Genomic DNA, 11,930 nt, shown 5'->3' with positions numbered 1-11,930 from the left:
TAATCTCTTCACTCACGATATGTTCCCTAGACAGGTATTCACCAGAGCCATTGCTCGCGACTTGAAGCCAAGCATAGTACTTAGAAGACTTAAATCGACAAGGACACCTCCTCCTCCTCCACCACCGCCACCACCAGGCCCTAAACTCGAAGCAAATACATTGCTCATTTTGGGTGCCTTGGCTTTGGGTACAACCATTGCTGCTACATTGTACAACAAAGATGCTCCTAAATCTGCATTTGAACCAAGTGGAGCAACGTCAGCCAAGTCTCCTGAATTCCCACCAGGAAAGATCAATGTTGTGTTTGTCCTTGGTGGACCAGGCGCAGGAAAGGGAACTCAATGTGACATTTTGGTGAAAGAAAGAGGTTTCACTCATTTATCTGCTGGTGACTTGTTAAGAGCAGAACAAGTTAGAAAAGGTTCGAAATATGGAGAGTTAATTGCCAAGTGTATCAAAGAGGGAAGCATTGTGCCACAAGAAGTTACCATTGAATTGTTAAACAACGCAATCAAAGAGAAATACCAACAAGGACAAACCAAGTTCTTGGTTGATGGGTTCCCTAGAAAGATGGACCAAGCATTAACATTTGAAGAAACAATTGCTAAATCAGCATTGACTATTTTCTTTGAGTGCCCAGAACAAGTCATGTTGCAAAGATTATTGGAACGAGGTAAGACTAGTGGGAGAGCTGATGATAACATTGAGAGTATAAAGAAGAGATTTAGAACTTTTGTTGAGACTTCAATGCCTGTTGTTGATTACTTTGACAAACAGGGTAAAGTGGTTAAAGTTAGATGTGATCACCCAGTCCCTGTTGTTGCCAAACAAGTATTGGAGGCTTTGAAGGAGAAAGGGATCCAGTTTTAGAACTAGAATAGAGTATGATGAGGCGTTGTATTGTAGAGATAGACCTAGTTGGGATAAATGTAAATTCATGTTTCATTCACATTTGTGTGTAGTTTTGCCATTGCTGAACACAAGTATGTAAGCTGCCCTCTACTCTTGATCCTGAAGTCTCGTGATATACGTGTAAGCACAGTTGACTTCTGTTTTAACTTTTTTTCGTTTGTCACTGCCTGCCCCAAAGCGAATGGCTACTTGGCTCATCAAAGAAAAAATCGTTACACGCAATTTTGGATTACTAACCAATCTGGTAAATACACTTTACTTCATCATCAATCAACTCCCTCACCGACGTTCCGTTAATCCATTAGTCGGTTGAAGCTATTATAATTGTAAATTCAACATAGATAATTTATATCATGTCGGTATCCACAGGTCTCCCACCAAACTGGACCATTAGAGTCTCCAAAACGCACGACAAAGAGTACTTCCTCAATCATGCTACCAAAGAGTCATCATGGGATCCTCCATACGGAACCGATATGGAAGTGCTAAATGAATACTTGAGAAAGTTTAAAGAGAATGGAAGAAAGCCAGTCGTTAACAAAGATGGGCAAGTTAGAGTTAGTCACATTTTAACAAAACATAAGCTGTCTCGTAATCCAAAATCTTGGAAGAATCCCGATATAACCATTTCTAGAGAGGAAGCTATACAAACCACTAGAGATTATCTTTCTAAAATATTGAAAGGAGAAGCTTCTTTCAATGAGTTAGCCGAAGCTGAAAGTGATTGCAGCTCGCACAGCAGGTCGGGTGATTTGGGCTTTTTCGGAAAGAAGCAAATGCAACCACCTTTTGAAAATGCTGCTTTTAATTTACATGTTGGGGAGATAAGTGATTTAGTGGAGACTGATAGTGGAATACACATCATTCAAAGAACTGGTTGAAAAAGGTTTGCCCCCAGCATATGTTGTTTCTATTGCACGTCTGAAAACTCGCTGCTTTTTAGGGTCGAATTCTTTTATACGAAATAGATAAATAGATGGCATCGCTAATCCATAGTTATTTCGATTACAAGTTATTAAATCTCTCTAATACCTCGCAAAGAAGTTTGACCTGCACTTATCTCATCTTGCTCTATGTTGCAAATTATTTGAAATCCCCAACGAGAAGCCACTGGTATGCGTATCTCTTCAAATTAGAAGCAAAGACCTTACGTGGTCTAACGCTAATCCTTAATTGAGCACTTTGAGGGAGAGTATCGGTCCTCTTTTGATTCGAGCCTTAGAGTTTCCTAGATCCTCATGATGTCTTTGTCCCTTCTTAATTTCTACAATTTTCGTTGCCATACGATGCTACTTCGAACACTCTATACCGCCCTGACTACACACTCATGCAACTATCAGACCTCCCATTGGATTTAATTTTAAAAGTGCTTCCAATAAAGGAGAATCTTTTGACCTTACCAGACGACATAATCTTCCTTTGTTTGAACTTGCTACCACAAAAGAAATCGTTTAAAATATTGATGCGTGCTTCTAGAAATTATCCACACCTACCTTTGAGAACAGCCCCTCTTAGTCCAAACCTATATGACTATCTTTCTCAATTTGTCACAAAGTTTGGGAGAAAAATGTACCTTAATTTCGGAAAGTCCGTTGGGTCTACATTTTACAAAAAGTATATTATTTTCAACTATAATGCCATAGAACAGCAATGGGATCTCTCGTATTTTTGGTTTCGGGCATTTTTACAGATTTGGACCGGTGACGAGCAGCTGCGAATCTATGCATGGTTGCCGTATTTTGTGTACAATGACCCCTTTCCGCCCACTCACTTGCGCATTTTAGAGCCTTTGTGGATCAAACCAGACCCAAATTTTGTGTCTTTCAAGCAGCATTTAATACCACATCGTTTCATATTCTTTAACTGGGAAGCTAACTCAGGTGTCGGATTCAATTACAATGTTTTTAAACGGATCGAAAATATTACGTTGAGTATGAATCTGAGCGCGTTTCAAAACCTACAAGTTTATTGGGTATCCGACAAACTACGGTTGCACTTATTTCCGAAGATATTGAATATACACGTTAGTTTAGACAACCAGACGCGAAAGACCACCAGCAATCGAAGGCGTGATTGCCCGAATGTGTTTCGGCTGGAATGGATAACGCGCTTTTTTCAAGTTGGTCGACTCAAAGCATTGTCGGTACATTATTTTAGCCCCAACACACTGTTTCCTGATATTGACTCGTTACTCAGTCGTATGTGGGAAATCAAGAAAATAGATCTTGCCTTTGGAAAATTGGATTTGAATACAGTACCAAGGAGTTTGGATGCAAGAAAAAAATGCTTTATCCAAGTGAAGATTGATAAGAGATTCTTCAGTACCCAGCATTATGATCAAAGTGTCTGGAAAGTTAAAATGCTTGATGACTGTGCTCTCTTAAGTTGCACCAAATGTAAGCATAATATATGTCTTAGACGTATGGCGAAAATCACCGCTGTGTATGTCAAGAGACTTTATAGCCTGGTGGTGGTCGACAGAAAGCTCAATTATCCTTAAAAAATCAAGTACAACGATGATGAAGGGTTTTATTGACCAGAAAACAAAAGACCCAAGGTAAAATGGGTAAATTTTAGGCACGAGTTTTGTATGGCTGTAAGCTTTTCATTATGTATGCTGGTGTTCAAGGTATCGTTAAGTACGGCTGTCGGTTGGTAATTTTGGGTGCGAAAAGCATTTATGGTTGCAACTTCAAAATCCTTTCCATCAGAGATATATCCATCGGTAGAGCTATAAATTAAACCCTATGGAAAGGAATCACTTTCGCTTTAGCAACTAGATACTTAGATACCACTATATAGATCATAGATAAATTTTGCAACAGTACGACTAACCAGGAACGCCTCAAGGGAGGCTCTCGGAAACACTAATAAAGGTGATTCGACATGGCGAATATTAAAACATGGCAACGAGCTGCAAAAACAAAAAGAATGCAAGTGTAAAGGGTAACACACTCAACAGAGCTTTCAAAATCCAATGTAAAAAATTGGGTTGGGGTGCAAGGAATTCAAATGGACTGATGGAGAGCAAGAACTCTTCTATGTTCTTGGACAATGGCGCTTCCAAACCTTGGTCTTCAGCATGAGTCGTTCTCATCAACGCTAATAAAGTTTCCTTACAAATCTCCGTCAAGCGTTTAGAAACTAGTTCTTGTTGCTGGGCAGTCAAGATAATTTCTCCATTAGCAACGAAGTTGCCCTCTTTGATGTGACTGCTTCCCGGTTGTTGTTGTTGATCTGTGCTTGCGTTTAAATCATAACCAGAAAAATGGGTCCTAATTGAATATTCGAACCAGACCCTACAGAAATGGGAAACAAATATCTTCATAAGCCCATCTTGATGCTTCTTTTCCTCTTTTGACAAACTACAGATGGTGATTGTGTACGCTGTCAACATGAAAATTCCAGTAGCCAAAAAAAATCAATAACTGTTGGTGTTGAGAATACAACATTTGCAGTACCAGACTCAGATTGGTTAATGTTGAATTAGTGAAGTTTAAGCTCATTGTATTAATTTTTCTGTGAAGGTTTGAAAAGGAGAATGTGTATCAACGGCGTAGGTAAGATGAGGAAATTTGGTTGCAAGAATTTTTGAAGGCTATCTGTCAAAGATTGCTTTAACGCGACACGAAACTGATACAGACGTGGAATTTTTACATTTGATTAAAGCCTTAAATCTATCTATCTCTTATCTTGATCACTTTAACTTACAAATCCTTACTGTAGTCACTCTAGAGCATGCCATGAATAATGCCTCTCTTTTTGCAACAGTGAAAGCACATATTTTCGCTAACAGCTTCTTCTTCTTCTCTCGCTAAAAGCTCTGCCAGGTGTCGCATGGGTCTACGGCACGAAAAAATCTCACCACAAAATGGAAAATTGTTAGGCATTTTGTAAAATAAAAGAGAAGAAAAGGAAACACATAACGAACAAACAATACCAGAATTAGAAAGTGACACATCCGTCAATTACCGAATTGAGAAGCTAGACTAAGCTTTGGAACAAAGAAGAACGGAGCCGTACACATAAAGGACAACTATTTTCTAAAAACAAACAAATGCAAAGGACATTCTTTCGATTACCATCAATCATTCAATTTGCCTTTAAAAGTCAATTTTCACATTTTTCACGACAAAATATCTTTCAAACTCCGCGAATAAATTATTCTTCTTCTTTTGGAACACGTCAATTGCAATTACCTAGTTTATACAGATCAATGTGCTCACACAGTCAATCAAACTCACAGGGAAGAGAAGTCTTACCCACCAATGTCACTCCATTACACTATGATTTAACATTGGAACCAAATTTCGAAACTTTCAAATTCGATGGTCAGGAGACAATTGATTTCAAAGTTAACGAGAGAACCGACTACATTACTTTGAATTCGTTGGAAATTGAGGTCAAAGAAGCTAAGCTCGATGAAGTTCCAATCAAGGATATTTCTTATGATACCGATAAACAAACTGTTACTTTTAAATTACCAGGCCACTTGGTCAAGGATTCACAAGCTCAATTGCACTTGAAGTTTGTTGGTGAATTAAATGACAAAATGGCTGGTTTCTACAGATCGAGTTACCAAGAAGATGGAAAGACCAAATACTTGGCAACAACCCAAATGGAGCCAACCGATTGTCGTAGAGCATTCCCATCGTATGATGAACCTGCAGCTAAGGCTAAATTCACCATTTCATTAGTTGCTGATGAAAAGTTGGTGTGCTTGTCCAATATGGATGAAAAAGAGACCAATTTGATTGGTGAACACAAGAAAAAGGTTACTTTCAACACCACTCCTTTAATGTCAACTTACCTTGTTGCTTTTATTGTAGGTGATTTAAAATACGTTGAGAGTAATGACTACCGTGTACCAATCAAGGTTTATGCCACACCTGGATCAGAACATTTGGGTAAATACTCGGCCGACATTGCTGCCAAGACATTGGCATTCTTTGACAAAAAATTTGACATCCCATACCCATTGCCAAAATGTGATATGGTTGCAATCCATGATTTCTCAGCAGGTGCTATGGAAAACTTTGGTTTAATTACCTATAGAACTGCTGATTTGGTAATTGACCCTGAAAACACCAATGTCAACACCAAACAGAGAGTTACTGAAGTTGTCATGCACGAATTGGCCCATCAATGGTTTGGTAACTTAGTTACAATGGACTTTTGGGATGGATTGTGGTTGAATGAAGGTTTCGCCACTTGGATGTCTTGGTATGCTTGTGACTCATTGTACCCCGACTGGAAGGTTTGGGAATCTTATGTGTCGGACTCCTTGCAAGATGCTTTAACATTGGATGCTTTGAGATCTTCTCACCCTATTGAGGTTCCTGTAAAGAGAGCTGACGAAATCAATCAAATTTTTGATGCCATTTCCTACTCAAAAGGTTCTTCTTTATTGAAGATGATTTCAAGATGGTTGGGTGAAGATGTCTTTATCAAGGGTGTCTCCAATTACTTGAAGAAACACAAATGGGGTAACACACAAACTTTGGATTTGTGGAAAGCTTTGAGCGAAGCATCTGGTAAGGATGTGGTCAAGGTCATGGATATCTGGACCAAGAACGTTGGTTACCCAATTGTCAAGGTTGAGGAAGAAAGCAACAAAATCAAGGTCACCCAAAACCGTTTCTTAGCCACTGCAGATGTCAAGCCAGAGGAAGATAAGGTTTTGTACCCTGTCTTCTTGGGTTTGAAGACCAGTAAAGGTCTTGACGAGTCATTGGTTTTAAACGACAGATCTGCTACATTCGAATTGCCAACTAACGACGACTTCTTTAAGATCAATGGAGATCAATTTGGTATCTACCGTACTGCTTACGAACCATCCAGATGGACCAAATTAGGAAAAGCTGGTGTTGAAGGAAAGCTTTCAGTGGAAGATCGTGTTGGATTGGTAGCCGATGCTGGTTCCTTGGCTTCATCAGGTTTCATTCAAACTTCAAGCTTGTTGGATTTAGTCAAGTCATGGTCGAAAGAATCCAACTATGTCGTTTGGGATGAAATCTTGACCAGGATTGGATCCATCAAGGCAGCTTTATTGTTTGAGGATGAAACCACCAAGAATGCATTGAAGGTGTTTACAAGAGATTTGATTGGAACCAAGTTGAATGAAATTGGATGGGACTTCAAGGATTCTGACTCATTTGCTGATCAGCAATTGAAGAGTTCCTTGTTTGCTTCTGCAGCTAATTCAGATGATCCAAAGGCAGTTGAATTTGCTAAGGATGCGTTCAAGAAATTTGTTGCCGGTGATAAGAAAGCTATTCATCCAAACTTGAGAGCCACCATTTTCAATGTTAATGCCAAGAACGGTGACGAAAAGACCTTTGATGAGATTTTCAATATCTACAGAAACCCCCAATCAATTGAAGAAAAGATTGCTGCATTACGTGCATTGGGTAGATTTGAGAAACCAGAAATTATGGATAAAGTTACTGGATTGTTGTTGCAAACTGACATTGTCAAGCAGCAAGATATTTACATTCCAATGCAAGGTTTGAGAGCACACGCTGGAGGTGTTGTTAAATTATGGGAATGGTTGAAGGTTAACTGGGACAAAGTTTACGAATTGTTGCCTCCTGGATTATCAATGTTGGGATCAGTCGTTACCTTGGGTACTTCAGGTTTCACAAAGGAAGAGCAAAAGAAGGAAGTTGAAGAATTCTTTAGCAAAAAGGATACCAAAGGTTACAACCAAGGTTTGGCTCAATCTTTGGATATCATTACTGCCAAGGGTAAATGGGCTACTCGTGACTCAAAGTTGATTTTGGAGTGGCTTTCATCAAATGGATATAATTAAGATATCTATGTAGGTTCTAAATCAAACAACAATTGTAAACCAGAAACAAGTGGATTTGCCATTACTAAGCTTATATCTCTACCTTCGGAAATCAAATGTATTCCCTTCCCAGTGATCACCTGCACTAAATCATTCGATCCTTTGGCAAAGTCCGAAATCGACAACACTTCTAAAATGTCATCTCTAACCAAAAGCAAATGGTTGTCAACAAAGTTTACCGACAGTGCCTTGAAATCAAATATTAAAGCAGTTTCTCTAGATAATCCACCACTTTTGTTGATAAAAACAGCAAATTCGGAATAAACAAGCAAGAATTCGGTATTATTGTTTAATTTAAACATACCCATGGGCATTGCATTTGATGAAGTGACTAACTTCTTGATTGTCTCAAGCATAGTTCCATTTGTCTTTCGTGAGAATTGATCCAACTTTTTCCGCTCAATTTCAAACGGCAAATCAGGAACTGATCGTGGTATCAACTTGTCCAACTCCATCACCTCAAACCCTTTATCTGTATGCAAAGCAAACGAGGAATTGAATATGGAAATACCAAAACATTCAGCCTCAATGAAAAACTTGCGATCATCCTTGAATCGACTAAAGATGCCATTGTTGTCAGTTTCTGGAATAAGCACTTTGAACGAAGTGACATTCAATTTTCTTTTGGCAAGAAATAGCATGAGCATATTCTTGTGCATCTTCATGGAGAAGAATAATACTGGATCTTTGGAGAGAGATGTTCCGACAATTTCTCTTCTAGTTCCAGTGTAAACATCGAGCATTTGACGAAGGAAGTAATAGCGTAGAGTTTTGTCACTTAGGATAACCACCAACCCTATACTTGTATCCACGTGTATCTTGTTAAAGTCACCGCCACTAAGCACTTTTCTCCAGCGACTCTTTGATTCACAACAATACAACCCTGAATGCAATCCTACAAAAGTAAACTTTAAATCCATGTACTCAAATGTTGCACAACATTGAACTGAACTTTGAACAAATCTGTTTCTTGGAGCTTGTGGGCTGTATATGTCAGCAATTCCCAACTTTTGTGTCTTTTCCACCGACTCTAGACATAGATCATTAATGGTGTCATTTGATACAACAACTGGTAACTTTGAAATCCGATTGTTGAACTCATACGCAAAGCAAGTTGTTGAAATTGCTTTCGCTCGGTAGATTTTTGTACTGGCAAGTCGTTTGTTCATATTTTCCCTTGCTGTAGTTAAATAGCCAATCCAGTCATTCTTTTCCCGCTCTGTTTTGCAAATAAATAAATACGAATGTCTAGGTCTACCAGCATAACGTAACTTAACGCCATACTTTAAATCCTCTTCCTCTTGATGGGGAGTCTTGGTAATGGGCGATGAGGAAAGCTTGATTGTTGATGGTGGAATAATCCGATCTTCAAACGACAAAAAATCAATTGGAATAGGGTCCTCACAAATTTTATACTGACTTCCATTGGCTTTGGGTACCTTTAGTCGTTCGGTAATAAGAATAACATTGTCTAGTAGTATAACATGCATTACTTGTGAGGTAATCTTCAAGTCGCTTCTTCGAGTTAAATCACCTCGACAAATAAGCCTTCGATTAATTGAGCCAAGGTTTAAATTCCTTTTACGAAGGCTCGATTTCCAATACAATTGCGTCTTCAATTGCTCAAGGGCGTGAACATTATCAGCAAGTTTCTTTGAATCGTTAATTTTTGATCCCAATTTCTTAATCTCATCACTGGCTTGTTTTAGCAAGAAATGTTCCGGCTCGTGTTCGTCGTACCTCTTTCGAATGTCCAATAATTGTAATGGTATTTGCTGGTATCGAGAATTGAATGTACTTATAAACAAGATTGCCACATTGACCTTTAGTTCTTTAACTCGTGGAAGTTGTCCAATACGCTCATCCACATATGTTTTCAAACTGGGTATTCCTAGCAACTCCTCAATCATTGGCATATTGTTCATATAGATAACCAAATAAGGACGTACTTCCTTCGCCCAATCGGTGTAAATATTCACTATCTCAATCACATTCTTGATAAACTTGCCTTCCGAGATTAGCACCTTCAATAATGGTTCAAATAATTTAGTTTGATGTATTTCAACAATGGAAGCACCTGACTTGACGACTTCCTCTTCAAAAGCTTTAATCTTGGGGCTGTTCAGTCCCAAAAACCCCTTTGCAGCTTTGACAAACAGCGGTCCAACAATATCGACAAAGCATTTCGCCCGTTGTATAAACGTCTGCTCATACCTCAACAAGTCAAAGATTAGTGATTGCCGCTTGATCATATTGGTGTCCAAGTCTCGCAAGTCATCAACCGTCAACCGCCAATGCGTGGCCCAGTCAGTGGCTAACACGATATCTTTAATATTCATCGATCTCATTTTCCGCTCAAGATTCATCATTCTACCGAAGGAGCATATCGTTGAATAGCATGTAATCTCTTCATCCTTGGCGTGTCGAACGGTAGTGTAGCATTGTAGCAACTCCGGAAGTATACCATTCACATAAACTTTATCATTGAATATCACGACACTTCGATCACCGTTGCCATTGGGACGATGTAGTTCCATTACTTCAATTGCTTGTGTCTGCAAAAGCGAGTTGAAAACTGTTTGTGAGTTGTGCATGACAGCACCAAGAGACAAGTCACTTCTATGAAACGCTATCAATTTCAGTAACGCCTTTATCAACTCTGGCTTCGATATCGTCAGATCACTTAGCCATATTTGCAATTTGCAACACCACTGAAACAATTGTGACAATGACCATATACTTGGGCAAACTTCAAAATGTTGCACTTGCAATGCCGAGGAGTTGAACGGAAGCTGGGGAAGGTCCAACGGAAGAGGTGGTAATTCCTGTAGTTTTTTGGGGAGTGGAGGCGGTGGACCCGAGGGTAGTGGTGGTGTTGGTGCAGAACTTGTTGCGCTTATATCTCGACTCGGTGGAAGTTCTGGTAAAAACGAATAGTCAAAGTAGTCACTCACTGGTGACTCGTATTTGTAGATCTCCTCCTCGTCGTAAAATGGATTATCAGAAACTACTCTATAAGGAGAACCAGGGTAATTCTGAGAGTAGAACGAGTCTTGTGGTTCATCCATGGTTTCAACATGGTCATTTAGCATAAGGATAGGTTTTTCAAAATAATCGCTTTGATTTCTTCTTTTCGGCGACGGCGACCGACTTTGCGAATGTGAGTACATCGATAGCCTTCGATTTGGTGTGTAAGTTGGAGATGAACCCTCCAGATCCATAAATGAAGAGTCTATACTTGGCCTTTGCATTGGAATGGTTGATTGTGAGCTCATTGTGCTCAATTTTGGGACCCCATCCATTTTGGGGGAGTTTGTATTAACTGTTTCTTCAATTATCGCCCGTGTTCTCCTCTGCGAAGGAGAATCGATATCAAAAGCAAAACTGCTATCAAAGTCATCATCTAAAAAGTCTTCAATTTGTCGCGTCGGATACGGCGGTATTTTGTCTCGGTTCTCTTCTGGTGCAGAGTCAAATGATGTACGTTTAGCCACATTTGGATTTGATTGCGATCTCGACATTTGTTGATAACTTCGTTGCGGTAGAATACGACTAATTTGGATACTCGCATGCGTGGGTCTCGAAGCGGGAGAGGTCACACTCCTCGTTGGGGTGCTCATATCATCATACTCCCAAATCTCTTTAGGACCTTTTGGTTTCGGTGAATCAACTGATGTAAATAATTCATCAAAGGATATCTCAGATGTGTTGAAGAAAACTTCTGTGGGTGTAAATGCTGGAGGGTCAACTCTATCAGTTGTCGATTCATTATATTGAGCAAATTTTGAGACAGTGGGCTGGTTCAGTATTGGGTAAGGTCTATACTCGGGCTCGTTGTGGACGCTTTGGTTGATCGAATCATCTTTTTCCATTGGTGGAGGTTTTCTTCTGGGCGGCTTCCTTGACATTGTGATACGTTAGCCATAAAATTGGAAAAGTATTCTTCCTGGTAATATGTTACAATTTGCCTATCTTCTCACTCGAGCAATGAATTGCAATGATTGATTATTGACACAATTTGCAAATTGTGTATCATTTTGTTTTGTTTTTTTTTTTTTTTTTTTGTTAATAAGCGGAAGATTGCAACAGCTACCGAATGTAAAAACTATGGCTGCAATTGAATTCATAGTGGAGAAAACCTTACACGAAGGGGTCTATATGTGATCA

The 11,930-nt window shown here is 39.3% G+C and overlaps 6 protein-coding genes across 6 annotated transcripts; 4 read left to right on the top strand and 2 right to left on the bottom strand. All coding sequences in view use genetic code 12, as the record gives it.

Moving 5' to 3' along the window:
* Nucleotides 1-19: 19 nt before the first annotated feature.
* On the top strand, nucleotides 20-871 carry URA6 (bifunctional uridylate/adenylate kinase; the record flags this gene model as incomplete). The annotated part of the gene is made up of 1 exon (XM_067695173.1): nucleotides 20-871. One exon carries the CDS (start codon nucleotides 20-22, stop codon nucleotides 869-871), a length of 852 nt encoding a protein of 283 aa, XP_067550797.1.
* A 395-nt stretch (nucleotides 872-1,266) lies between these two features.
* ESS1 (peptidylprolyl isomerase) lies at nucleotides 1,267-1,794 on the top strand (the record flags this gene model as incomplete). Its single annotated transcript, XM_067695172.1, has 1 exon — nucleotides 1,267-1,794. The coding sequence occupies one exon, from the start codon at nucleotides 1,267-1,269 to the stop codon at nucleotides 1,792-1,794; it is 528 nt and encodes a 175-aa protein (XP_067550796.1).
* A 446-nt stretch (nucleotides 1,795-2,240) lies between these two features.
* On the top strand, nucleotides 2,241-3,413 carry I9W82_000771 (uncharacterized protein; the record flags this gene model as incomplete). The annotated part of the gene is made up of 2 exons (XM_067695171.1): nucleotides 2,241-2,844; nucleotides 3,034-3,413. 2 exons carry the CDS (start codon nucleotides 2,241-2,243, stop codon nucleotides 3,411-3,413), a joined length of 984 nt encoding a protein of 327 aa, XP_067550795.1.
* Nucleotides 3,414-3,809: 396 nt separating this feature from the next.
* Nucleotides 3,810-4,419, bottom strand: I9W82_000770 (uncharacterized protein; the record flags this gene model as incomplete). The annotated part of the gene is made up of 2 exons (XM_067695170.1): nucleotides 3,810-4,188; nucleotides 4,361-4,419. The coding sequence occupies 2 exons, from the start codon at nucleotides 4,417-4,419 to the stop codon at nucleotides 3,810-3,812; spliced, it is 438 nt and encodes a 145-aa protein (XP_067550794.1).
* Nucleotides 4,420-5,129: 710 nt separating this feature from the next.
* On the top strand, nucleotides 5,130-7,724 carry APE2 (metallo-aminopeptidase; the record flags this gene model as incomplete). The annotated part of the gene is made up of 1 exon (XM_067695168.1): nucleotides 5,130-7,724. One exon carries the CDS (start codon nucleotides 5,130-5,132, stop codon nucleotides 7,722-7,724), a length of 2,595 nt encoding a protein of 864 aa, XP_067550793.1.
* Nucleotides 7,725-7,729: 5 nt separating this feature from the next.
* Nucleotides 7,730-11,671, bottom strand: TUS1 (Rho family guanine nucleotide exchange factor; the record flags this gene model as incomplete). Its single annotated transcript, XM_067695167.1, has 1 exon — nucleotides 7,730-11,671. The coding sequence occupies one exon, from the start codon at nucleotides 11,669-11,671 to the stop codon at nucleotides 7,730-7,732; it is 3,942 nt and encodes a 1,313-aa protein (XP_067550792.1).
* Nucleotides 11,672-11,930: the final 259 nt, after the last annotated feature.

This window comes from Candida metapsilosis (assembly GCF_017655625.1).
Source record: "Candida metapsilosis strain BP57 chromosome Unknown scaffold1, whole genome shotgun sequence".
Taxonomy (NCBI): Eukaryota; Fungi; Ascomycota; class Pichiomycetes; order Serinales; family Debaryomycetaceae; genus Lodderomyces; species Lodderomyces metapsilosis.
This window is presented reverse-complemented; position numbering and strand designations above follow the sequence as displayed.